Genomic DNA, 27,060 nt, shown 5'->3' with positions numbered 1-27,060 from the left:
TGTCAATGAAGTGCGCATGCGCAGATGCTAGCTGCTTTGGTTCCCGCGCACGTATTTGCCCACTGAAGAGTTTTGGTACCTTGGGGACATTTTCGGCGTTTTACCAAAGAACACAGCTAAAACTTTTTTTTGTAAGTTACATATTTTCTGCATCTTTTCAGATGTACACATGAATTTGGCGACATACATTCACTAATCAGCCTTTGCGAGGTTTAAAAATGTTTCACAGCAGCACAGAGGAGCTAACAGCGGGGGACACCTCAGGATGTGGACAAACCTGGGGGGCGTCTCCAGAGGACAGAAGCGGACAAAATGAAACTACCTCATACGGTCCCGCCTCGGCCTCCTCCGACTCATCCCACCAAGACTCAGAGGGCAGTTCCAGCCATGGTCCACCCCTCTGTCAGAGTGGCCCAGGTGATCCTCTGGACAGCTTAAGCTAGCACTAACATCTTTGACTGTCTCCAGCAGGGGTGGGGCCGCACACAGTGACACAAAAATATGGTAACAACGACATTTCATTTGGTGTTAAATTCTTAAATTTTTGAGATTGTTTTGATAGTGAATCCTAGGGGGATAGCTGGACCAAGACTGACATCCTCATGGGCAGGTCACTGCAGTAGTAATGTGACAGACCCTCTCCTCACAGGTCACAGCTTCAGGTTAGGCGGGACAAATTCAGCACTGCTTGCATCTACTTCGGACAGCTCATCCCTCCGCAGCCATGGAGGAACACCGAGACGTTGGAGGACCCAGGGATCGCACCCTGCACGGACACCACTGACTGATCACACCGGTACTTCAGCCACTTCAGGTACTTCAGATAGCACATAGGGTGTCAACAAGGCTGAAGCTTCATATCTAATGATGATTCATTTGTTTTTGCAGCAACAAGTTGCTCCTCTGCGCACACAGCCTCTGGTGCCTCAGTGATTGTGGCCGTGGTGGAAGGGCGTGGCTTGGCCAGGGGAGAGATCGGCATGGCCAGTCTCAATTTGAAATGTCCAGAGCTTGTACTCTCTCAATTTGCAGACACTGGGACGTATGCCAAGGTAATCCATACATACTCATGCATTTACTGGCTGCTATCATAGCTGCGCTCAGCTGAGAGTCTAAAATAGAGGGACCTCCTGTCTCAGTCACATACTTCTCTTCTGAAGGTCGTAACTAAGATTCACATCTTGGTGCCTCTGGAAATACTGATGCCAGACACAGCCAGTGAGAAGGGGAAAGGGACAAAGCTGTTCAACCTCATCACAGAGAACTTCCCGGTACCAATGCAGAATAGGTGTTAGCAGCAAAACACGCAATTCATTCACGCAGATGTCTACTTTTAAAGCAGATAGTAACTCACTCACTCTTGTTAAGTGTTAGTGTGAGGTAATATTTGCAGTTTATTAAATTTTTTTGTGACAGGGAGTAGCTTTTACTGCTATCCAAAGGAAGTATTTTAATGAGAGGAAAGGGCTGGAGTACATTCAGCAGCTGTGTGCTCCAGAATTTGGCACCGTCCTCATGGAAGTGCAAGCTAAGTACGCTACTGAGTACAAGGATATATAGAAAAACATATACTGTAACACTAGATATTTGTTTTATTACCAAATGTCACGATTCATGCAGGTATTATTGCCTAGCAGCGGCAGCTGCTTTGCTCAAATATTTAGAGTTCATCCAGAACTCTGTCTACGCTGCCAAGTCTCTCAAAGTGAGCTTTAAAGGGAGCGAACAGACGGCAATGATTGACTCAGCATCTGCCACTAACTTGGAGTTGGTGGTCAATAATAGAGACCACAGGTAAGAGGGCAAGACTACGACAGCGCCATCACATCATGTGTAATGCTTCTATAATAAGTACAATACAAGAGTTCCATCTGTCTTACACTGCATATAGGAGTGAACACAGTCTTTTGGGGGTACTTAACCACACTAAAACACCCGGTGGTGCTAGAAGGTTGCGCTCCAATATTCTGGAGCCTCTGATCGATGTGGACACCATCAACATACGCTTGGACACCATACAGGAGCTGCTGCAGGATGAGGAGCTCTTCTTTGGTCTGAAGAACGGTCAGGAACAAGCACAGACAGTTTCTGATCACACAGTATTTAGTGTCCATACTGAAGATGAGAGCGTGGAACTGTATTTAAATATGTGCTCCTCCTTAGCCATAGGTCATTTCCTCGACGTGGACCAGCTGCTGTCTGTTCTTGTCCAAATCCCAAAACAGGAAACAGTACGTACAGTTCTTTTATTATCCCCTTTGTGCATAAGACGATTTCACAGCAAAGGAACACTTGTCATGACGTGAATTCATGTTTTTAAAAATGAAACAAAATGCCAAAAATTGGACACATGTGACATATTGCTTTGTCTCTCCCTTTTCATGGACTTTTCAGTATTTTTACTATATTTCTACAGGTGCAGGTTGCTGAAGCAAAAATTACACATGTCATTCAGCTCAAACACACGCTGGATCTGGTGCCACAGTTAAGGGTCTGTGTCTGTTTGTAAGGCACCCTTTATACTCCACAGAAAGCATTGTATTGGTTGTTATTTAGACACACTGCAAAAAGCAAATCCATTAAGCATTTTGCTATATGAACAGATGGTGTTGAAGAAATGCAACACAGCTCTGCTCAAGGCATACAGCACGTCAGTGGAAGACAACAGGTACTAAGCCATGCGCCTCTGTCAGATGTGAAGTTACCACTGTGTACTGCCTTATTTCACTGTCTCCACCTCAGGTTTGACATGATCCTAGAGCAGATCAAGACGGTGATTAACGCTGACACCACCTACCAGAAGGGGAGCCTGAGCATGCGCACGCAGAAGTGTTATGCTGTTCGTCCCAACATCAATGAGTTCCTGGACATTGCACGCAGAGCTTATACTGAGATAGTGGACGACATTGCAGGTTTATTCTGGCTGTTCAGTTGATATCTTTAGTTTGTGTTTGCATTAAGTGTGTACACCATGAAGCTTAGTGAATGGCATTGTGTTGCACAGGGTTAGTGAACCAGATGGGGGAGAAGTACAGTTTGCCAATGCGTACCAGCTTCAGCACAGCTCGGAGTTTCTTCATCCAGATGAAGCTGGAAGGAGTTGTTTTGCCTGAAGGGAAACTGCCCTCAGAGTTCATAAAGGTAAAGTCCTCTGAAGGGCCGGGATAGTGTCACAGCTAACAGGCTAATTAAGAACAGAAAAAGGGAAAACATCAACATCCGCTGTGATTGAAGGAAGCTAAATCGCCCCCACGGGGACAATAAAGTTTGAAACACTGAATGAACATAAAAGCTGGGTTTCAACATCTGCCACCTCAGGTAACCAAGCTCAAGAACAACTATAGCTTCACTACCGCGGACCTGATGAAGATGAATGACCGCTGTGATGAGGCCCTGAGGGAGATCTTTCACATGTCCTATGTGTGAGGGCATCACGATCCTATGACTCAGAGATATGCACAGTAATGTGTTCTATGCACTCAAGTGCACTGTACTTAACCTGAAAGAAAGAAAGATTGATTTTCAAGAGGGCTTGTCCTCAACTAAAGATTTTTTTAGCTGAGAGATCATGGGATTTCCTTGAATAATTGAGTTGATTCAATCTGAAATTGTTTTTCAGATGAGCGTGTATATACGAAAGTTCAAAGCTCATCTTTAAGTATCTTTGATACCAGAGGTGTGACTATTGTTTTTCATCTTTCTGTTTCAATTAAAGGCCACAAAATTAATTTATTAGCTGACAAAGATATTAATATCCTATTAGTCAACTCATTCATTAAAAGGGGCGTTGCAAGTCTATGCTTTTCTCAATCTAAGCAAGTTTTCATCTCATAAACAGCTGATTTACATCAATTTATTCTGTACTATTCTGCAGCCACTAGAGGGTGTTGTTTGTCAGACATTATTTTCCTCCAGTGTTTTGCCCCTGCAGCATCTAACCTGTCTCCTTACAGGGTGATATGTCAACTGCTGAGCACTATCCACGAACACATCCACTGCCTTTACAAGCTTTCTGATGCTGTATCCATGCTGGACATGTTGCTGTCTCTGGCCAACGCGTGCACCGTCTCAGACTTTGGTGAGTGTGAGTCACTTTTGATTTCCAATCTCCAGTCAGTCCAACTGTCAAATTAACCTTGAAGAAGTCTGACGTTGTGTGAGGGAGTGCTGTATGCACACAGGGCAGCACCCAGCCAATGTCACTCATGACAACCGGAAACTGCTCTACTGAGCTCGGAGCTCTGCTGGCCTCAGTTGTTTTTTGTGCGGGCCGTGGGCAGCACCAGCCCCATCAGCCACGTGGGTGGTGAGCGCTGGCCCTCAGCTGTCTGAAAGCGTATCTCCATAGACATGTGCTGAGTGCCTGCCCCCTTCTATCCCAGCCAGCGTGTACTCAGATTACCCTTGTTACATAAGTGTGCACTGGTGAGCTGTATTCACCGAGACAAATCTCCCCAGCAGAGGAGCTGGCTGGCTGTAACCACTGCACACACCTCTCTCAAAAATCATCAGCATTTTTATTATATTGCGACACACCTTCAAGTTAACCTAAAGGTAATTCATTATGTAAGAATTGAATTATATAGATGAAATCATATACCTTTATTTTGATATGAAATGCACACAGCATTGGTGCTTATTGATCACTTGATTGAATTACGTCTATATGGAACAAAATAGCCCAACGCTGACTCATATAATGTCCCTGTGCTATATTGCATTTTGATCATCCCTTGGAACCACATGAAAGAGTTATTACATGAACAAAACAGCAACAAATCAAAGTATTTTGATTGTTACTTTTTTCCTGCTGTGTCTGCCAGTGCGTCCAGAGTTCACAGACACGCTGGCCATCAAGCAGGGTCGTCACCCCATTCTGGAGCGAATGGCTGGCCAGCACTCTGTACCGAACAATAGCTACATCTCCGAGGGCAGCAACTTTGTCATCATCACTGGACCCAACATGAGCGGCAAATCCACCTACCTCAAACAGGTGGCGCTGTGTCAGATCATGGCTCAGATAGGTGAGCAGCAAACCTTTCAGCCTTACACTTTGAGTGCGAAGCTCTCACAATGCTATGCATATGCATTGACTCGACCCGATTATTGAGTAAAGCCCTTGCGTTATTGTTCCAGGCTCTTTTGTCCCCGCTGAGTATGCCTCTTTTCGTGTCGCTGACCAGATTTTCACCAGAATTGGTGTGGATGATGATTTTGAAACAAACTCTTCCACCTTCATGTTGGAAATGAAGGAGGTATGTTTCTTTTTTTTTTTTATGACTCGCCTTCTTTAATTGTATTGATGAGTGGGGAAAAAAACTAAATTATCATTGGCTGCATATTTCCTCCATAAAGATCTCTTACATAATCCACAACATAAGTGACAGCTCCCTGATCATCATAGATGAGTTGGGGCGTGGCACCAGTGCTGAGGAAGGCATTGGCATCTGCCACGCAGTTTGTGAGTTCCTCCTTAGCCTCAAGGTAGAGTGTCCACCAATACAGTCCTGCACTGCCACTCCTTTCTCTAAAATGGAAACCAGATAAATCAGATTCCTATGCTTTATATTAATCATTTCACTCCCTGTTATCTGTTGTAGTGCACCTCTTAGGTCAACAGTCAACTAGATAAATAAATACAGCATTAACACGTTTTCCAGTGTTTTAATCTTTGAGGTGTGTGCTGTATACCTGTTGTATGCAGGCGTTCACCCTGTTTGCCACACACTTCCTTGAGCTGTGCCAGCTAGAGTCTCTTTATCCGAATGTGGAGAACCAGCACATGGAGGTACAGCACACGCGCAGTGGTGACACTGGTGCAGAGAGCGTGGCGTACACGTACTTGCTGAACCGAGGATGCTCTGAAGAAAGACTCTACGGTATGGAGACAGCGAAGTCTAAGTACATTCCTGTTGAAAGTGGTCGTGCAAACGGTTTACACGGCTTGTTTTTGCTCTCCTAGGTCTGAGAGCAGCAGAAATGACCGCACTTCCTTCAAACATAATCCAAGAGGCAAAGACAATTGCCTCCAGAGTTAGCCAGCAGCTTTTGGTATGCTTCATAAAGATCAGATTTGACCTTTTTGTCCTGTTTACCCTTTTCTCTTCATAGCATTTTAGCTGGTGCTTTAAAATAATGTCCCATGTTGTGTGCAACAGTAAAACAGGGTTCAGTTCACAAAACACAATATTAGATCCTAAGAGAGTCAACTGCTTTGCCTTGGCCTCATGACTGATTTTTTTTGTGTCCCAGAAATAATCCTTGTTTATGTTAGAGAAATGCTGGCTAAAGAGACAAGACCCAAGGTGTGGTTTATTATTGCTCCAGGCCAAACATCACAGTGATCCGGAAACACAGAGGCAGAGAGCTGTGTACCACCTGGCCACCCGCCTCCTGCAGACTGCCAGGAACTCCAGACTGGACCCAGACAGCTTGCGTATGTATCTGAAGGGCCTGAAGAAGCAGTATGAGGCAGAGCTGCAGGCAGCAGGACAGCCAGCGTCCACTGACACAGAGGAGGAATGACTGAGTCAGCCTTACAGTGGGGAGGGGCAGTCCTACATCAGCGTCTGATCATTACCGGCTCATTTGATATTAAATGGATTTCTTTGAATTCCAATGTTCATGGTTTTCTTTTTGACCATACTATTAAAGACAATATTCCACATATATTTTGGAAATGTCATGTAGAATCTTGTAGAAGAGCATGTTAAATCCATGTAAAAACACTGTGCTGATACCATAAGAAATAAGAATCGATGTTAGGTTATATCACTAAACACCACAGATGAACTGAAAGTCCACATAGAAATATTAAAGTACTTTTTGTGCTCGTGTCTTCTGGACTTGGGGGGAAGTGTAATGACCACTCCCCTCTTTGCGTTGGTTGATAGTTGAACGATTTATGAACCAAGGCTGTCTCGCAAAGGCGGGGCTGTCTCTTGTGTCGCATTATGTAATAACGGCTCTGACCGGCATGCACGGAGTCCTAAAACAAGCGCTCCCCAGCAGCCCGACTATGACCCGCCCCCGCGAACCAGAAACGGGAGCCAGTCTGACGGATAGCGCAGGAGAAAGCCAGGCTGGAGCTGCCCCGGGAAGTCAGGAGTCTGCCAGAGTCAACGCAGAACAACGCCATTTCACCACTCACTAAGGGAACAGCAAACTGAAGCTACAGGTACGCCGTGAGCCGCTGTTTTTGGCGACATAGTGTTTATTTCTCGTGAAAAAGCCGCTATTAGCGCAGCTAAGCTGTTAACCCAGGCCTGGGAACGGCCCTCAGGACCGGAGCGGTAGAAAGAAGCAGCAGACCGGCTCAGAGATTTCAGGACAGAGGGAGGCTGGGTCACCGTCCAGACGAGGCCCGTGGGGGCAGATGTCCACGCCTCCAGACGGGCCGTGTGTCTGTAAAAGAGGAACTAACTGATAATCTTTGCCAGTTTTGTCGCTGAGGGCTTCTTCTGAACTAATAATAGGATTGGCCGGCTAACGTTAGTGCCTCACGTTAACGTTGGTTAGCGTTTGTGTTAGCTAGCTCATTCATAGAGCCACTCAGACAAACTTCAGTGGCGACGAGCCTTTTTCGTTTATGGATTTAACTATCATAGCGGCTACTTGTAGCCGTGACCAGGCCACTGTTGAGTCTCCACTGTTAACATTTTTGTTGTAGAAGTGAGCTGGTCGTCGACATGTGCGCCTCATCTTTCTGTTTCATGGTTCACTTGATGGTAACGTGTGACTTATGAGCTAGCTGGGCTAACGCTAACTTAGCACGGGCGATTAAGGCTTCTTTTTCTGTAAAGTGCAGGATGTATCCATTAGTAGCTTTGTCTTGGTATAAGAACAGCTGCTATTACGTATCTTGGTTCAGTTTGTCTGCACAAGGCCGACGACTAGACATGACCTAGCATGCTGGGACATTTGGTACTCTACCATAGTGAGCTGCCCTTGTTCAACAGTGAGATGGCCTATCTCAAAGACAAGTCGAGGTGTTGTAACTTATTCTTGCTGCTGCAAATGAACGACAGTTGTGTTGGCAGCCCTACGACATTGCAACAAGGTGGTGACCACAGATGTGAAATATGTTAAACTGTCGCAACGTATCTCGATGGCATCTTTCTCTGAATTTAAGTACATTTCTGGAGATCATTAGAAATACTGAAAGGACCCAATTACCACCTGGAGAAATATGGCTTAGAGTCCATGAAAGTACTCCTGAGATCTCCCTTGTGGCATGGTGTCAGCTCCGTCTTGTTGGCATCTGCTAGCATCTTAGAGAACTATATGTAGATAATCTCTTATCAAGGGTGTGTTGGTTTGACTTGATTCAGTATGTACTATGCTCTCATGTTTCTTTGTTACACCCTGACCAGGAAGAACTGACAGTATTTCAGAGGTCTATTACGTGTTTGTTAATGTTTTGCATCATAACTGGATGCCTCACTGTGTACTTTGCTACTTTCTGCTTTCTGTTTATTACTGGCGTACTGATAACGCTGAATTGTCAGTTTGTTATCCTCACAGATTTACTATTCAGACAGATCTATCATCCTACCTATCACACCAAACTAGATTATTTTTGTTACTCGCATTCACTGAATAAGAGGTACTGAGAGTAAAAGAGTAAAAAACTTTACCTGAAAGGGGTTCCAGTATTAATGGATTTGGACAGAGAGACTCTTAATTTGTGTGTGTTACAAAGCTACTGTAACACACTTCAGGTTTATTGACGTACACTTATAGAACTTAGTTATTTAGTTAAAAACGTCATTATCATCAGTCATCACCTGATGTGTAATGATAACATTTTCATCCATTTTGCCCAGCTCTAGCATAGAACACACTGCGTGAATAAGTCAAACTTTCTTTGCTCTGCTGGATCAGTGATGTGATATTTAGTCAAGTATTGCCATCTTAAAGATGTTTAGTGTTAAGGGCTGCACAGGCTGCTTTTCAAGCACTGTCTGTGCTGCTTTTTGGGCCTGATAGATATCAGGAGTTCCCTCTCTGTCCACGCCTGCCAAATCAGGAGGCCTGGCCAGCCAAGTGGCTAGATTCCGGGGAGCCAACAGCCCGAGAGGGCTTTGTCCTCCAGGCTCATTTTGATGCTGGGACAAGGCTCAGGGTGCACAAGGAAACTCATGCACCCTCCATTCTGAGGCCTGGGACTGAAAGAAAGCAAGCAGGCCTCAAACTTTTACACCACTTACTCCGCCCATACTTGATATGCCAAGAAGCCGTGTTGCTTTAAGAGTTATTTCACTGTTTCGCTTTTCTGACATGGTGGTTTCCTGGAAGATGCAATACATGTGATTTTGTGTCCACCTAAAATTTAGGAGTTAAAACTTTGCAACTCAGTTGTGTGCAGTGTGTATGTAGTACATACTGTACGATGACTTCTCATGTCTTGGGTCTTGTTGTATAAAACTTTAAAAGTGGCCCTGCTGGTTCATGTCCAGGTTTAAGTCATAATCCTTAGGCCACTGAAAGGCTTTCTGGTCTTTGCATGCTGCTCATTAGTTTTTAATCGCGGTATGGGTTTTGACTGTCTGCTCAGTTTGCACAGTGCTCTGTAGACCAACAACATATTTTTTTATGAGTTTGTCCCCAGCTGTAGCCTATCGACTGTGGAGGAATGCATGCTCTTTGACACAGATGCCACACAGACACATCAGAGGAACTGAGGTGGATAGGCATCTGATGTATAAGGCAAACATCCCTAATCGGCCAGCAAGATCAGCCAATCAAATGGCTTCGTCTAAGTCAAAGCTCTTAAAAAAAATGTTACACAAGTCTTAAGCTTTATGCTCAGAGGAAAAGCCTGTTTTTTTTTTTTGCTTTTTTTTGAAGGCAAAATAGTTTTTCAGAATAAGATAAGTCAAATGTGAAACATAACAGGCCTGGTGCATTTTTGTGCATGTTGTGGAGGATGTAATGAGAGGTTTTCGAGGTGGGAGTGAAACAGGGTCAACATTACATTATAGGGCTAAGCCTGCTAGTCCTCAGGAAGCCCTACTGTGGAAAGTTATTCTTAAATGTATTATCATGGGTAATCTGTTTAATCCAAATTACTAAAGAGGTCCGCTCTACGACGCTGACTCCTCCGCTGTATCACTGCCACAGATCTAGGGTATAGGATGGGATTGCGCAGCACACCAGGTCACTCGGTGCCGATGCTACTCTGTATTGTTGACAACACAATGCTGCTGTCGTCACCCAGAGTTTAACTTGTCCCTATTTTCAAAATGGTGGGTTTATTTTAGTAGTAAGTGAATACGGTTGCACAAGACATTGCTGTGTTATTTTGGACACTCTCCAGTGTTTTCAAAAGATGTCTATATATTTGTCAGGATTGTTAGCACTAATATTGACACTGCCTCTTACAAAATTGCAGTACCGCCTCAGTGACTGTCACATCAAACATGCCATCTAGGGTGTAGCCAGGTGGAATAAACAGAAAAAAACAGGCCTATGTGCTGCAAGAAAAAGTATTCAATCAAAACAGGATAATTGATATTCACATGTGTAAAATTGATGAGTAACTGTTGCTTTGACAAAAAAAAGTCCACCTCATCTTAACAGGAGGCATTTCCTCCCTCCCAAGAAATGTTTTTTGTGGCTTCAAGTGAGCAATAAGATGCATTGTGTCTCAAATAATTACTGCTTTATCTCCATTGATTCCACCCCAGTTCATTCTTACTGCGTAGCCCTGAGGGGACAACAAATAGTTCCTAAGAATATCTTTGGCAGATGCTTAACTGATGAAGTTTCAGGACCTCTTGACCCTGTAAACTTTGCCTGCGATGGAAGAACGTCCCCTCTCATGGTGTAAAGTAGGCAGGCCAAACCGCAGCTGCAGCAGACCTCAGCGGGTGACACTTGCATGTGGGTGTATTTTTGCCTCGTGCAAATCCATCCTCATATGAGTCTAGACCACCATGTCGTCCTTCTGGCGGATGAAAGAGGGAAGTGACTAAATGAGACAGTGAGCCATCTTCTTTTTAGCCGAGTTGCCTCTCTGGGATATAATAGGTCTCTTGACCTATTTTGTCCCCTTTTTAAACCAATGTGAGTGAATTTGATGCTTTTATTTTTCTCTAATAGCTTTTTCGTATCTGGGTCTTACCAAGCCATGCGTCCTATAGATGGGCCTTGTTGTCTATGAACCTATATAAAGAGGGAGGCTGATAAGCTGTGTAGCTGGGGTAGTGTTATCTAATTGGATCATATCACTAAGAGAGGACAGGGTGTCAGCAAGAGTCCTCTCACTTGCACCCTCTTAGCACTGTTGATGTACTAACACCTCCATTACAGTCTTAACCAGTTTCCTTTGTTGCTAGAAATCTGTTACCATAGTGTCATACATACAGCATATGTAAAATATTAGCAGATACATGCCATGTTGTGGATTGGAGCAGGTCTACTTGGTGTGGCTAAAGGCCTAAGCTAAACTTGTTTGTTTTTTCTTTCTTTCTCCTCCTCTTCAGAATGGCGGTGGATATCTACGACTCTCAGTACCTGTTCATCCTGGCCCCTTCCCTGGTCATTGCCCTCATGTTCCTCTTCTTCTGGCTCTTCATGAAGGAAACCTCCTACGACGAGGTGCTGGCCAGGCAGAAACGTGACCTCAAGATACCACCATCCAAGCCAGACACCCGTAAGAAGAATGAGAAGAAGAAGAGCAAGAAGAAGGAGAGTGCCAGTGGAGGAGGCGGCGGAGGTGGTGGAGAGTCGGAAGAGGATCTTCGGGATTTTGATGTGGCTGATGGTGCCAACATCTCTACTCTGGAGGCAGAGGAGGAACCTGCACCAGTGGCTACTCCAGATCCTGCTCCACCAACACCTGCTGCCTATGTGCCTGTTTCAGTGTCAACAGAGGCTCCTTCTGGACTGAGGGAGAGAAAGAAGAAGGAGAAGAAGGCTGCCAAGGCTGCTGCTGCTGCTGCTGCTGCTGCCGCCGCTGCTGCTGCCGCTGCTGTGGCTGCAGCTTCCTCTTCAGAAGAGCCAGAAGTGAATGGCTCCAAGCCGGTCAGCCGAAAGACAGAGCTACCTCTGGCTGCGAGCAAACAGTCCAGCCCTCCCTCTCCCCAGCTTGAGATTCAGGTCCAAGTCCAAGCTGCTCAGGCTCCTGTTCAGACTCACACACCTCCCCAGATCTCTGGCAAGAAGAAGGAGAAGAAGAAACAAAAAGCAGAACCTGGTGGGTAGCCAAGAGTACAGTTAAAAGTGGGGGTGCTGCTTAGTTTATTTTGGAATACATGGGAATTGCTCTTTTATTCAGTACATTTCGCTTAAGTTACAGTGGGAATTAGCAGAAAAATGTGAGACAAAAGGTTACTCATAGCTGCCACATCCCCGAGTTACGAGGTTTAGTCCATTAGCAGTAATTATTGTTGAATATCTGTCATCATCCCATAACTGTCCCTTTCTAGTGGAGGACCAGCAGCCAGATGTTAAGGTTGAGCAGGCTCCAGCTCCAGTGAAGAAGGAGGCTCATATTGTGGCTGAAACCAAAGTTCTGGACGGTGCAGCTCCAAGCACTACCAGTGGCAAGAAGAAGAATTCTGCCAAGAAACAGAAGACCGAGCCTGGTAATGATCATGCAGGGGTCCCACATGCTAAATTATATCTCAGTTTTTTGAAAATATCAGGATTTGCTCAAATAGAAGCCTGAACTTGTCACCTTTTTAATCAACTCATTTGTTTTCTCAAATCCAGTAGATGAAGCCCATGTTCTGGCTGACTCAGCCACTTCTGCCAACCACCAGGTAGCCCATAATGACGACGTGCCATCCAAAGGAAGCGGCAAGAAACAGAAGAATGAGACCGACAAAGGTAAGAGGAGAGCAAGCCCATATAATAAGCCATACCATAACATGCTTAATTGCTTAATGCTTAATTGCATCCCCTATGTTGTGTGTTTTAACAGAGAACACAGAGGTCAAGCTGAAGGAGCTGCTCTCTGGTCTGTCCAGCCTGGCTCTGTCAGAAGCCGAGGCTGTCAGTGTGATGAGCGTCCTCCGAGAGAAGAGCCCTAATGCCTTAGATGCCTGGCACAAAGTGAGATATTAATAAGCGATAAATTAGAATTTGGTACTCTTGATAAGTGACATTTGCATTTGGCAGGAGACCTGGTATTTGTAGTTGGACTCGCTGTTCTCACTATTTCAATTTTATGTGTGTCTCCACCAGTCTGCAGCTCGACCTGACCCAGCTGCACAGGAACGAGAGAGACTTCTTACAACTCTGCAGGAGGAGGCATCCATTGCCAAGGACAAAGTGAAACAGCTCAGCCAGGTTTAGATCTCCAAGTTCTACTAAATATATTACATGATATGAACAATGATTTATTCAAGACATATTCTTGGTATTGCAGGAGTAATTCTATTTGCTTCAGAGAGGACCTTCATATACCCTCTTTCTTCTGTGCCCTAGGAACTTCAGGTTGAGAAGCAAAAGACAGGCCGGGTAGAGGCCATGATGAGAGAGCAACGAGCAGCCATGGAGAAAGAACTGGGGGGCATGCAGGCCAAAGCACAGGGCAGCTACCAGGAGCTCCAGACCATGCAGATAAAGGTGAGGATTTATTGTAGATTTATGGATTAATTCACTTGTTTCCAATTCTGTTCTTTTTATTATAAATGTATTGGTTGTATTGTGACTCTAAGAAGAGTGCTGTCCAATACTGCAAGGGGAAAATGTGAACCCAGACCTTTTGGCATTCTTATCAAGGCTGCATGGAGAACAAATCCTGTCATTTATATGTAGTTCCAGCAGGTGAGGGAGCAGCTGGAAAGCCAGATCACTCGACTGCAGCAGGAGAACGGCATCCTGAGGGACGCAGTCAGCTCTGCCACCAATCAGATGGAGAGCAAGTCAGTGCTACACCACAGTGGATAGTATACCACATGGCCCTATTGATCACACACTTCATACAGATCTTCATGCTTGTCCCATCTGTACAGCTTGGAGAAACGCTCACAGTGATCCAACTCGTATTAGAATTTCAGCTTCTTGTCTTTTCATTTTCGCTCAGATATTATCCTCCATTTTTTTTTCATGTGCTCACATTAAGGCAGAGATGCATCCTGATGGTTACACAATGTGAAATGCCCCATAAAGGCTATTTGTTGCTTGTTTCAATAACAGCATCCTAGAATAATATCCCTTCAACCATTCTCACATCACTCATTTGTGTTTCTGTGCATGTGTTGCTTGACAGGAATTCAGCAGAGCTGAACAAGCTGCGTTCCGAGTACGCAGGACTGATGAAAGAGCTGGCAGACAACAACAGCAAGCTGCAGCAGGAGGAGCACCAGAGGAAGTCACTGGAGGTCAGCTACAAGCAGAACGTGTCCCAGCTGGAGGTACGCTAATCCAGATGCACAATGTGTTTATTTAGCCTGTGCTTCAGTTTCCCCCAGCAGAGACAAAAATGAACGGAGCTGTGCACAACCTGGGCAGGCTATGCAGCTTCAAATCTGGTTAGCGGGTGTTCTAGCATTATAAGGGAAATGGGAGGAGGTTGTAGTGGAAGTCCTGGGGAGGGGTGTGGGAAATAGAACCTGGGTTGGGAGGACGGATCTGGCTTTGGAAGCTGGAATGTTTGAGGCTTTGTGCTGTGCGTAAACAACACTTTCCTGCTAGACACCCTGATCAGCCTTTCCTGTCTTTCATTGCCCACAATCAAAGATGGAAATTTAAGTCGCTGGCTCTACACAGACGAGTCTCAGCAACAAACTTGAGAGCCATGACAAGAGCTAAGATTTTCATAACAAAAAACCATTTATTTTTGTAGTCTGCAGCATGTTTTATGAATTGTCCATTAACTTAGTTTGACCGATTCAGAGCTTTGAGGAGTACAGGCTTGCTGAAATTCAGGTGGCCTTTATGCAATCTACCTCCTACATTAACCTTACAATAGTGATATTGTCAGTGAGAGGAAAGAAGATGAATCAATGTCATTTGTTATCTTACCTGGTGTAGTGTGGCTGTACACTTCCAAGCGTAGGATCTCAATTCTCACTCATACCACCCCTGACAAAATTTTTAGAAGCATTTGTTTTCTAGTACGTGTGGGAGAAAAATGTTCACCAGATCGGATGCATCTCTCCATCCCCAGGCCCAACTGCAGGACGCTAAGCGACGGTGGGAAGAACTGCAGAATTTCCTCCACAATGTCAATGCTGAGAGAGAAAAACTTCAGGCTTCAAAACAAGGTGATAAAACATCACAAGACAGTTTAAAAAAAAATAAAAAAAAAAAAAAAAAAAAAAAAATAGAACCTTTAACTTGAGGCTTCTGCCACATTAAAGTGAGTCATGAGGCTACAGTCAGAAACTGAATGTGTTTGTATGTGCGCATGCAGAGCTCCACAGCCAGCTGCTGGCCGTTGAGACAGAGGTGAACAACAAGAACAAGGAGATCCAGACCTTACACAGCAGCCTAACTGAGGCCATGGTGTCCAAGGAGCGGCTGGAGCAGAGAGTGATGGAGCTTATGTCCCAGCACAGTATGCCTGATGATTCAATGCAGGCCCGTGTTCAGGTGAGCTGCCACAACATCATCAAAATTTGAAGGATCCCACTTTATATAGATGATTTGCTATATTGGATCTGTCACATTGTGCTGTGCACATCTTAGTGCTCTGAAGTGTTGATTCCACATTGAGATGCAGAGTGAATTTCTACGTGAAACACTGCAACACACACTTCTTGTATACACTAATACAGTCTGTGTTTAACAGGACCTTATGAGTGAAAACAAAAGCCTTCAGATCCAGAATGAGAGCATGCAAGCCCAGATCTCCTCACAGGTATATTTGTCAACCTCATTTACCTATGTGTAGTCAGATAAGATGCCCACCTGCATAACAGTGCATGTATGTAGGCTAATAAGATTTCTTTTCATTTAGGCCACACATGTCTCCCACATTGAGGAGCTACAGAAGCTGTGAGACATTTTATATATTTTTTTTAACCTTTTCAGACACACCGATTGTAATAAAAGTTATACTGTTGAGCGCATTTTTCATGTGCTCTCCCATCCCTTCCCTTGTTCCTTTCAGATTGGCTGAAAAGGAGCTGCAGAGGAAGAGTCTGGAGGATTCTCTTAACGCTGAGAGGAGCAGTGGGGCCAGTAGAGAAACTAACATGCAGGTATAGTCACACAAGCACTAGATTATTATACTAACATAGCATTGGTTCATTAGTCTGCAGGAATTTGGTAATCATGTAAACCTGTTGTGTTGAGAGGGAATATTACACCATCCTGGCAGGAAGAGGGCATGTTGGTGCAGATATTTTGGGCTCAGATGGCAGAAGTTATTTTAAGACAGAATTGTGAGCACTATGTCATTGTTCAAACCTTTGCACAGTTTGTCCAAACCTGAATAATCTTGGCTTAATACGTGTCAACTTTTCCCTGTCTCCTGTGGTTTCCTCTGTAGGCCTTGCACAATGAGAACTTGTCACTGAAGGCAGACATTCAGAATCTGCAGGCACAGATTTCTGATCAGGTATGCTATGTACCTTGACTGATTTTCAAATTTAAAGTAGTCCTATGTGATCATGTGTTCTCTTCTTTGACGCTCTGTTTACCTTTGACTTTCCCCGTACAGACTGCCTCCCAACTGGCTTTGGATCAGTTCCAGCAGAGGTGTGTGAAAACTGAACATATCTTGAATACATCAGCTGGTTAGGCTTGCCTAACTAATGAGCCACAATCAATAATGAATGACGTTGAAAAAAATTGTTTCCTACCCAGTGTACGGGAGAAGGAGGAGAACATGAAAACCGTAGAGGGCCTGCTAGAGAAGGGGCTGATTGAAGTTGCCAACAAGGCGGAAGAAATCAAGGTGTGTTTTTTTTCCTCTTGTTTAAAAAGGGACTGTTGTGCATAGCCTCAAGGAACAACTGATATGCAACTGACATGCTACCTCACACACACCCACATTTGACTGACATCAGCTTGCTTTCAGTGACTCTCTAGCGATTTCTCTACTTGCTTGATTATCTCTAACCCAGGGGTGTCAAACTCAATCAAAGAAAGGGCCAAAATTTAAAACACGGTCTAAGTCGTGGGCCAAACGGGCTCAGCATTTAGTGAAGACTCTAAAAGTGACTCTTTATTATAGTATATAATATAATATAATAATAATAATAATAATATATTTTATCCAGAAATATGAATTTAAACAGCCAAACTTCAACAACTTTTCCTCAATAAAATAAATAGAATTTTAAATAATTTTTTTCTTTTTTGTACTATCCTGATGTTTTGTCTCATAGTGTCGTCTTATATTTATATTCTTTAATTATGGCCACATCAGCTCCACAAACAAGACACACAGGTTCACCTGCGACAGACTGCTTTGAAAGTCTCTGTTTTCAAAGTGCACTTTTCGTTTAGTCATTTATTTTGGGGGGGCTAGCTTAAGTGTCGCTATAACAGCGCTGACTGATGCATTGATCTGCTGATCGGTGTGTCATTATACCTGCGGGAGGAGGGGCTGCTGCACGGGTCCTGACTAGCGCAGCAGCTGTTCAGTGCATTGTGGGATTTGTAGTATTAGAGGTGAGAGTGCTGTTTACCGACGGGCCATTCTTAATAGTCACATGAAATTATCTCGTGGGCCGTATATAATTGTATCGCAGGCCGGATGTGGCCCGCGGGCCTTGAGTTTGACATGTATGCTCTAATGGGTGAAAAAAATCTTTAAGTAATTTCATTCCCTGATGCAGGCTGTGAGGGAAGAGAATGATGCACTTAAACAAGAAATGGATGCCATTAAGAGAGAGAATGCAGAACAGGTGAGTTGTTTAAAATCTTTATTTAAAAAGTAGTTGCTGTGTTTTCCCACCTTATTCTGTATTTATTTGTTTCTCTTCTCCTAATTACAGGCATCTTCAGAGTTGATAGTGGAAGAACTCCAGAGCAAGTAAGATCAATTAAGTTGTCTTCAGTATAAAAGGATCATAACAGTGTAGTATTATTAAGTCTTGTGTTAAATAAGCCCCATCCACAACACACAAAGACGCATGGATAAATCTAACTTTAGTTTCAGTAACACTAGACAGTCAGTGGCGGCAGCTCTGCCAACTAGCAGTAACTGATGTAAGTCATAATTACATGTTATGAAACCAAAGGCTACTACTTAAAGGCTTCCGCTGCCATGAGAGGCTGTGTAGTGTATTGTTAAATGTCTTCGCTTGAACAGTTATGTACAATGAACCCCTTTTTTTTTTTTTTCTTCACGTAGGATCCAAGAGAAGGATGTGAAGCTAAAATCAATGGAGGAGGGTCTACAGGCAGCGCAAGACGGCAGCTTCGCCAGAGAGAAGACAGTTGAGGTGTGTGAGTTTCCAAATCAGTGAAATACTGGGTTTGCACATTTCAAATGCAGCTCCTTCTATTGTTCACATGATATTGTCCTAGTTTGAGCTTGCGTCTGAAGCCGTTTTTTTCTCGCAGGCTCTGGAGCAGCAGTTGGCTGCCCTGCAGGCAGAGATGGAGCAGCTGAGACAGAAGGAGACGCCAGAGGAGCTGACCAGTCCTGGTACCCAGCTCCAAGAACTCCAGGCTCAGTAAGTGAACCCCACACACTCCACCACGCAGTCCTCCAGCATAGCCCTCGCAAATCAGACTAATGATGGGCACATCTGACCCACAGGCTAGCAGTAAAGGACCAGGAGATCCAGATGCTGCAGGCTGAGCTGGAGGCAAGGACTAAGGATCTGAGTGAGAAGATGGAACTGGTGCATCAACAGGTGAAAAAAAATGCTCGCCAAGTGCAAATGTGACATTTTATGGTCTGAATCAAGAGAATTTGGTTGGGTATAAAATACTTTATCAAGAAAACATAAAAGAACAGCTGTGATTCAGAATGGACAAAGGTGTTGATGTGATGTGTCTGTTTCTATGAAGGCCAGAAGAGATAAAACTGACACTCAGTCCTAATTTCAAGTGAGTCTTTTTTTTTTTTTTCCCTCCTCAAATAGCAGTCCCACACAGCAGTGCCAAGCCCAGAGATTCTTACATCGTGAGTAATGTTGCATGCCATCATAACGTGCATATTTTTCACACATGTTTTCAGTTCAAACAACCATAATTTTCATAATGCGTCATTATGTTGTTGTATATCAGGTTGTCAGAGAAGGAGAAGCAGGTCTCAGATCTGCAGGCTGAGCTGGCTGAGCTGAGGGACTCCCTGGAGCTTCATAGGAAGAAGAACAACGTAGGTTTCCCACAGCGCTGACCTCAACTATGTAACAGCAGGAATGGCACTGGTTTAAAGGCCTGCAAGACATTGCACTCCACTCTCCCTCTCCCTTTGTGTGGTACCCCAAAACACTCCCCTCACACTGGCGTTGCACACTGCATACATCCATACTTCCTGTCGTCCTCTGCCACTTAGTCTCTCTTATTTTGCGTTTTGTTCTTTTTAAACAGATTTACAAAGAAATCAAATAGAAAGCATTGTTTAGCTGCGGTTGTGTTCTCAACATGATTATACACATCAGTACAGATGTCTATTTTGATTTGGATTGCTTAAGCTCAGTGTTGCATAACAGGGCTTCCAGCCTACTCTTGTTATGCTTGCCGTTGGCCATGACTGTTTCAGCTAGCTTGTCTGTGCTTGTGGGTGATTCAGAGCATTAGAAACTCGCCTACCTTTTATTTTCGAGAGAGGCATATTTGATTTGATATACTTATGTGGACTTTGTATTTTCATTTTTGTATCTACCCAGCATCTCCAGACATTATTACTTTAATTTGAATAGAAAATACCCACAGAACATTGTTGCTATACATATCTCGCGTACCGTGCATGTTGCCTTTACCCCACACGAGGTGCGAGACTGGGACTCTGGAGGCTATTCGTTCATACTTATTTTTAGTGGTTGGAGCATGGGTGAAAAGCAGAGCATAGTAATTTTAAAATGAGAATGCATTTCGGTTTGTTCTGTTACTCTACCAGTCTTTATTTGAGGGTCACTGATTGCATTTTCCCCGAGGCTGAACTGAAAGTAGTATTTCTCTGGAACTGACCAAAACAGGAGCTTCGGGAGAAAAACTGGAGTGCAATGGAAGCTCTGTCAGCCACCGAGTCCATGCTTCAAGGGAAACTCAGCAAAGCTGTCAAGGTTCGACACCCCACCTCAGTCTGCTTCACTCTAGTTCCAATCTGATGCATCCCCCCCCCCAAAAAAATGCTGTTTTTTTTAATGTTTTTTTTCTTTACCATAATTGACCCAGTGAGATTTCTTTTCCACCACCATCCATAACAAAGCTGCATACTCATTTACCTCTCTCTCGCCCCTCCCCTCTGTTGTTTGGCCTCAAGTTTCCAATTGGCTGTGTGTTGAGCTGTTGAACTAAGCTGTGGAATCTCAGACCTCATTCATTTAACAAATATTGGTTTCTTCGGCAGATACAGTTTGCTGTAAGCTCTGAAATATAAAAGATTTCTTCCTGCCTAAAGCACAGGCTGATGCTTGGAAATGAGTGTGCAGTGACTTAGAAATTATTTCACTAGATGTCATTAGATTGAGACTCATGGCAATCATTTTGCAGCTTCCTGTCTTTTTGTCACGTGACTCATTTCTAGCATGTTTTCCCCCCCATTCTGATTTGTGGCATCCATACTGTCAATATCACCAGTTAATCAGTCAATGAAAATCTGTTTTGAAAATCTATTTTGAAAATCTATTTAAACGTTTGTTCTTTTTAAAGGAAGTGTGATCATTCAAAATTTTTAGTGAATATGCAACCCTGTGTACTCACAACTGAATCATCTCTGTTCTCTATCAGGACGAACAAATGTAACTAAATATAAAGAAAAACCTACAGTGTATTTCTCGTAGTTGCCGGTCCCTTCTTGTAGACATAGCAGAGTACCAGATAGCTGATCTATTAACAGTCACAGTGACGTGTGTATATTTGCCCTCCTCCCCCTACATTAGGGAAGGGTACATGCTGAACTGACAGCACAGCAGCTGCTCGTCTGCCATCCGAGTACAGTAGAAAGCACCTTCTCAGAGCTGAGCCTGGGAGTTCCTTGGCAGCTGTTGTGTACTGTCAGCGCACGCCGGTTGTATTCAACTCTACACTTGTCTCAGAGCTGCCTTGTGACACAGTGTGTTAATGTGAATAGCGGTTAGAGTGCCAGCTGGCTAGTACTTGGCATACATTCTCCCTTCAGGCCTCAGAGTGACAGTGCATGATGCTAGCCTATTGTGGGAGGACTGATAGCTACCTTTTTTGTTTATTGAAGAGTTCTAAGGTACTTTGTACAATTCTTTGAAAGCAGATTGATGTATTTGTGCTTGCTGGAGGACTGAGGCATGTGATGTGCTCTGAATCTGAGGTTGCTGACACTTGGTGTAGGTGTGGCCAATTGAAAGATGCTGATGTTTTCTGTGGGTAATTGGAAATAGGAGTGAGACAGCAATTATACTAATGTTCCAAATGATCATTCAAGAATATGTTAAATGGACCATTCCTGTGACATTGATTCTCATGTGGCTCGATGGATGACAAGATAATGGAGAGCAGAATGAGGAGGAAGGAAAGGCGGCGGTCATATCTGCTCTGACGACCACTGGACCTTGTCTTCGATGCGATTGAACCATTTGAACAGCCAGTGCTCAATCTCCTCTCCTCTTTTTTTTTTTTGTCCTTTTCCTCTTTGCCCCCTTCCATCGTCTTGTAGGAGAACCAAACAGCACTGGCAGTGTGTCAGGCTGAGTGTCGAGATGTTCTGCACAGACTTCTGCCCCATGTGCCTCTGCCCAGTGAGCAGGTATGTGTCATTTATACCTCCATGCTAATTGTATTTGAATACATTCTGTTGCATTTCTCCCCCTGTGTCAATGTGTCACTGAGGTTTCTCTGTACTCTTCATCTCCTATTTCTTATAGAACCATCAGGAGTGGCTGCAGACATTTGAGAGGGCAGTAGCTGAAAGCTCATCTCCACAATCCACCCCTGCATCAGGGGACTCTAAGGTAAATAAAGTGGAAATGTGAATGTAATAAAAACAAAAACAAAAAAAACATCTTCCCTCCTAGTCTGAAAGTATCTTCAGCAACAAATACTTCTTTCTCTTCCGCTAGGAACTAGAGGAGAAGCTGAAAGAATCTGAGGAAGCCCAAAGGATTTTACAGAAAGATTGCGAGACTTACAAGAAGGTTTTAGCAGAGACGGTGAGATAAGGTTTTCATTTTAACATTTGTTGCTCCTTAGTGGGATCTCTTGCCAAACTCAGCTGTCATTCCTGCTGCATCCACAGGAGGGCATCCTGCAGCGCCTCCAGAACAGCGTGGAGCTGGAGGAGTCTCGCTGGAGGGTGAAGCTGGAGCTGTCGCAGGGAGAGCTCAGAGAGGTATGTGTTCAGGTTTAGCAGGAAACAACTCCCAGATTGAATACAAATGACTGAGGTGATGTTTTATTGCACAGTGTTCGCGTTTCACTGCATCATTCTCCTGTCTCTTACCTTAGATGAGCCAGAAAGTCACAGTTCTGGAGCAAGAGATTGAGAGACTAACTGATGGAGCAGAGTTGGAAAATGTCAGTCCTCTTGAAACGCAAACCTCAAACCAACACTCACATTTCTTCTAAGACTGTAGTCTCAACTTCAAACATTCTGCCATTTTAACTTGCAATCGCCTCAGTCTAATGTGTGTCTGACCCTCCACTGTGCCCTGTAGCTGAGAAGAGAAAAGCAGCACTTGGAATCCGAGTTGGAGAGGGCGGAGCGTGAGAGTGCCACCTATGTAACAGAAGTCAGAGAGGTGAGCAGAAACATGACTTCTTCAACCTCGTAACCCTCACTCATCATAGTGGTCAACCACAAGAGGCTAAAGAACGTTGTGTGTCACATCAATGTCCATGGTGTGTTTTTCTGTTTTGATGTATTTGTGACATCTTGTATTGGTTTTTTTTTTGTTTGTTTTTTTTGGAGCGTATGAAATCAAACACAGGCTTTAAAGTTTGAACCGAAAGTATGCCTGGCTCACATAGTCAGCTCCAGCAATGACTTAGTTACACCTTTCACCAGACTAACTAAATAGTAGGAGCATTTTTGTCATACGGCCTGATCCGCTCATGTCATCGCATAGACTGTGTGCTCGTAGTACTGTCCTGGACCGACTCCCACAGACTCCCATTAAACACATCATCTCAAACTTAATTTCAGCTCAAAGATCTCTTGACTGAATTGCAGACCAGACTTGATGGCTCATATACAGAGGCTATCAGACAGAATGAGGAGCTGAATTTGGTAAGCGTTGCTCACCCTCTAGCTAGAGCTCCTTTTTTTTAAAACCTATCCCTTGTCGCACTCAGCAGTGGCCACGGGACGGGGTTCTCCATCTTCTGCAGCAGTTGGGTCATCATCCATAACCTCAGTCAACGTGCTTACTCAACCCTTAACTTCAAGAACAATTTCTCTGATTTTTCTCAGGAATGTGACTTCGTAAAGAAGCAAAAAAATCAGAGGTTGAGAATGATGACTCATCTTCATAAGACTAACTCTCCCTCCTCTACACTGGCACTTCACTTCATGTCACTTTGCCATGTAGGGCATCTAACAAATGGCTTACTAGTCAACTAGCCTTGCTTCTGCACTACAGAGTCCGAAATATGCTCCATTTTGTGCATCTTCAGTTTTAATGTTACTCACAACACACCTTGAACTGCACACTGTCACTCCCTCTTCAGCCCTGTTGTGTCTGTTTTGTCTCGCTGTCTATGTCTTGCCATAATGTCACTGAAGGTTTTCCTTTCATCTTTGGGACGCATTTATTAGTTTTTTAAAACAATATATTGTCAGCGTTTGACTGATAATGGTACTATCAAAAACATGAGTAGTTCAACAAACACAGAATCGCCAATCTTTGACTGCAACACATTACTACATTGCCTGGCACCAATCAAGAGGAAACGGGAAAAAACGACTGCTGTAGTGGTAACTTTCCAGAGATGTACAGTCCTGTTTCAGAGCATCATCAATCACTGTTCTGAGCTGTAAATTATCAATCTATCACTCAAACTGGACTTCCCACATTGTGATTCATCCTCTCACCACTACCTGTAGCAACATGTCCGCACCAGAGCAGCAGCTAATTTTACACAGCGCTAATTTTGGTTTGGACATGGCCTTAGTGGGACAAGCAAAAACTGTTAAATCTGTGCGAATGTTGAGCACTAACGTACCCATTTAATTCAGGCAATGTTGGCAGGAGGCTCTGAATAAATGCTCTTTGTCCACATGCAATGCTAAATTGTAAATGGGATTCATGGGTGTCACCGCTGTAGGACATATGCTGAGGGTCTGTTTTCATTCCAGCTGAAAACCCAGCTCAGTGAGACTCTGTCCAAGCTGGAGACGGAAGAGAACGAGAGGCAAAAGGTGGCTGGTGACCTGTATAAGGTAAGAATGTTCACTTGTTTTTTTTATTGCACTGCTGATCACAGTCCAACTCCAGGCCACATTGTTAACAAGTAGAACTTTGTGGTCCTTAATCAAGGCCCAGCAGTCTCTTGACCTGATCCAGGGGGAGCTCTCAAATGTGACAGACAACACCGATGACCTGATAGAGAATAGCAGTCTGTCATCACAGAGAGTAAGTGTGGGGCACATGGGGAGTTGTAACAGTTGGTGGTGTGACTTTGCATGTATGGTAATTAGGTGGATACGTTGCACTCATTCTCACTCATTACACGCCATTCTGTCTCTTACAGGAAGAGATTGACAGAAAGGAGAAAATGACTGCAGGACTGAACCAGACAGTCAGAGAACTGCAGCAGCTGCTACAAGGCGTCAGCCGGCAACTCACCAAGGGACACGAAGGGGTAAGGAGTGTTCCTGCGCTGTTCTTACCGCCTCAAAAAACAACGTCATTGTCCTTTCTTTCCATTGCAACAGTATATTTGTTGGGGATTCTGAACGTGGTGCATTTCTGATTCCCTCCAGGAGGCTGACAAAGATCTGCCCAAGGTATAGTGAGAGGAGGATAGACCCCCACGCAGTCACCCTGACTGCACCACAGAGACCACCTTTTACCTTCGGTCTCATCACTACCACCGTCACACCATACTGTCACACCCAGCCACCCCCTTTCCCCAACCTCCGTCACCCCACCTGTACTGTAGGCAGCCTCCAACGGACTGTGGCGACCACTCCCGGTCTCACTGTTGGCCATAAAGGAGCAGGCAGAGGTTACTGTTAATTCCAAACACTCCTGACACTGTACCAAAACACACTACTCTGCTCCCACCACATTCCTCCTCTTCAGCAGCATCGCCAGTTAATTTTTATTCTAAACTTAAATATGACATCCAACATAATTTAAACTGTGTGCAACCATTCCTCTGTTTAAAACATTTGTATTTTTCAGTGAAATTCTTTTGAATACTACAGTAGTATGTTGTTTATTTGTCAAGAGAGGGCAGTGATACAAATTTCCAACTTGATGGAACAACCTTGGGGTTTTCAGTCCTTTTTTTTCTTAACTTAAAGACATGTATTGTTTAAGTGTACCAGTTAGGACCTGCTGAAATACACTATGTTGTTGATCTGTTTGCCTCCTGACCAGAAAACTATCACAAAGCGTGCATCATCATGCATTCATGAATTCATAGCTCCGTGCATACCTTGGCTCAGTATTGGGTGGGAGAAGGGAGATCAGAAGGGGTCTCAGCATATCAGAAGGGTCAATACGTGACTAACTATGGAGATGCATGGACAAATTGTAGTCAAGTCTGTACTGCAGCTCCAGAGAGAAGGGAGTCTGTGACCCTGGCTGTGGAAAAGAGAAGGCCAGGTCAACAGTGTTAGAGGTTTTTAATCCTTCTGCAACTATTCTAGGAATAAGCGTCCCATATCATCTGTAATCAACACTCGCTATATTGTTGCTAAGTTCATTAACACTGAAGATTTTGTTCTTTTTGTAACAGGTGATGTTAATAAAAGGATGCTTGATAAACCTGTCCAGTGTCCTGATGTTTCTTATTCTTCCACTGCACTTCTTTCTCCCTACCACTGTGCGGCAGCGAACAACCTTAGTTGAAGTTTCAAGTTGATTTGATTCATAGCCTGGAAAAACGGACTGCGCACAGGGAAACTACAAAGCTCCTGCTCATGAAGCTTTCGCCGGCAGGTACATTCTGCTTGGCGAAATCTTCACCTGACTCATGTACACAGTACACACAATGTTTTGTATGACTGTAGAGAAGCTGACACTGCAGCCTCAATTATGGAACATTTGGGGTGTGACCAGTTTCCTGTGATGGCGACATGCTGTATAATCCCTCAGAACAGGAGATTGTTTTCTCAGCTCCTGCATGAGATTTCACAGAATATTTCCCATCAGTAAGATGTGAAAGGAACTGATAGCTGAAATAATCAAAAGCTTACCAAGGCCAGCTTGGCTGTTGGGGGGTGGGGGGGATAATATCACTCTGTTGTAGTCATTGTTTGCTGTGAGTGGCTGAGTGTGAAAGTATATTGTAAGCCCAGATGGTTGGTTGTGGGTTTTTTTTGAAGTTTTTCATGTTTCTTAACCACCGCCAGCTTTGTTTTATTGAAAGAATAAATGCGGGTTCAGTGTGACTGGACCTGACTTGATTTTTGGCATCTGCACAGAAAGCTCTTGCTCTCATCTTTTGCATGTTAAAAGGCCTTTAAAACAACAGGACTGTTGTGCTGGTGTGGTGGAGGGGGGGGTGTGTGTGTCAGGTCAGAGGCGCGAGCAACATGGGATCAGCACATTCCTCACATTCTCCCACACTGTCATGCTGCAGTCAGCTGATTGGAGATCTGGCTTTTACCTTCATGGAAACGTCGCGACGAAACAGGCGCCACTGTATCTTCAACATACTCGTCACTAACTGGAGCACACAGGGATCGCCTTTCACAGCTTGCTGCTGGAGGCTGCTGTTGTTCCTTATGTACTCGGCCCCATTATAGAGTTCATTCCCATAATACAGTTGTGCTTTTAAATGTCTTGATTGCTCTGAATAAAATAAGCTGGATAGGATAGGATAGCACTTTATTAA

The 27,060-nt window shown here is 44.1% G+C and overlaps 2 protein-coding genes across 6 annotated transcripts; both read left to right on the top strand.

Annotated features, from left to right (window-relative positions):
* Window positions 1-218: 218 nt before the first annotated feature.
* Window positions 219-6,577, top strand: msh4 (mutS homolog 4). Its single transcript, XM_070842408.1, has 20 exons — window positions 219-417; window positions 650-796; window positions 889-1,052; window positions 1,161-1,271; window positions 1,417-1,532; window positions 1,621-1,794; window positions 1,892-2,064; window positions 2,164-2,231; window positions 2,417-2,491; window positions 2,604-2,668; window positions 2,743-2,912; window positions 3,005-3,141; window positions 3,319-3,422; window positions 3,954-4,078; window positions 4,824-5,024; window positions 5,137-5,255; window positions 5,356-5,484; window positions 5,705-5,879; window positions 5,963-6,051; window positions 6,328-6,577. The coding sequence occupies exons 1-20, from the start codon at window positions 219-221 to the stop codon at window positions 6,523-6,525; spliced, it is 2,739 nt and encodes a 912-aa protein (XP_070698509.1). The 3' UTR covers window positions 6,526-6,577.
* Window positions 6,578-7,062: 485 nt separating this feature from the next.
* On the top strand, window positions 7,063-25,992 carry ktn1 (kinectin 1). Of its 5 annotated transcripts, none has more exons than XM_070841711.1 (36): window positions 7,063-7,177; window positions 11,487-12,199; window positions 12,432-12,590; window positions 12,718-12,834; window positions 12,929-13,059; window positions 13,192-13,296; window positions 13,435-13,575; window positions 13,768-13,874; window positions 14,222-14,366; window positions 15,122-15,218; window positions 15,368-15,546; window positions 15,746-15,814; window positions 15,914-15,951; window positions 16,067-16,157; window positions 16,448-16,516; window positions 16,619-16,656; window positions 16,765-16,855; window positions 17,742-17,810; window positions 17,901-17,938; window positions 18,260-18,350; window positions 18,472-18,584; window positions 18,671-18,767; window positions 19,002-19,039; window positions 19,144-19,234; window positions 20,058-20,144; window positions 21,713-21,802; window positions 21,921-22,007; window positions 22,116-22,205; window positions 22,292-22,384; window positions 22,501-22,569; window positions 22,710-22,793; window positions 23,198-23,281; window positions 24,350-24,433; window positions 24,531-24,626; window positions 24,745-24,855; window positions 24,977-25,992. In XM_070841711.1, the coding sequence occupies exons 2-36, from the start codon at window positions 11,488-11,490 to the stop codon at window positions 25,004-25,006; spliced, it is 3,831 nt and encodes a 1,276-aa protein (XP_070697812.1). In that variant the 5' UTR covers window positions 7,063-7,177; window position 11,487; the 3' UTR covers window positions 25,007-25,992. The 5 variants fall into 5 exon arrangements, with proteins under 5 accessions (XP_070697812.1, XP_070697811.1, XP_070697815.1 ...); XM_070841710.1 differs by having other exon boundaries at window positions 18,999-19,039; XM_070841714.1 differs by lacking the exon at window positions 23,198-23,281.
* The last annotated feature ends 1,068 nt before the right edge of the window (window positions 25,993-27,060 follow it).

The sequence above is a fragment of the Pempheris klunzingeri genome, chromosome 13 (genome assembly GCF_042242105.1).
Source record: "Pempheris klunzingeri isolate RE-2024b chromosome 13, fPemKlu1.hap1, whole genome shotgun sequence".
NCBI lineage: Eukaryota > Metazoa > Chordata > Actinopteri > Acropomatiformes > Pempheridae > Pempheris > Pempheris klunzingeri.
The sequence above is the reverse complement of the archived record's forward strand: the minus strand, read 5'-3'. Positions and strand labels throughout refer to the sequence as shown.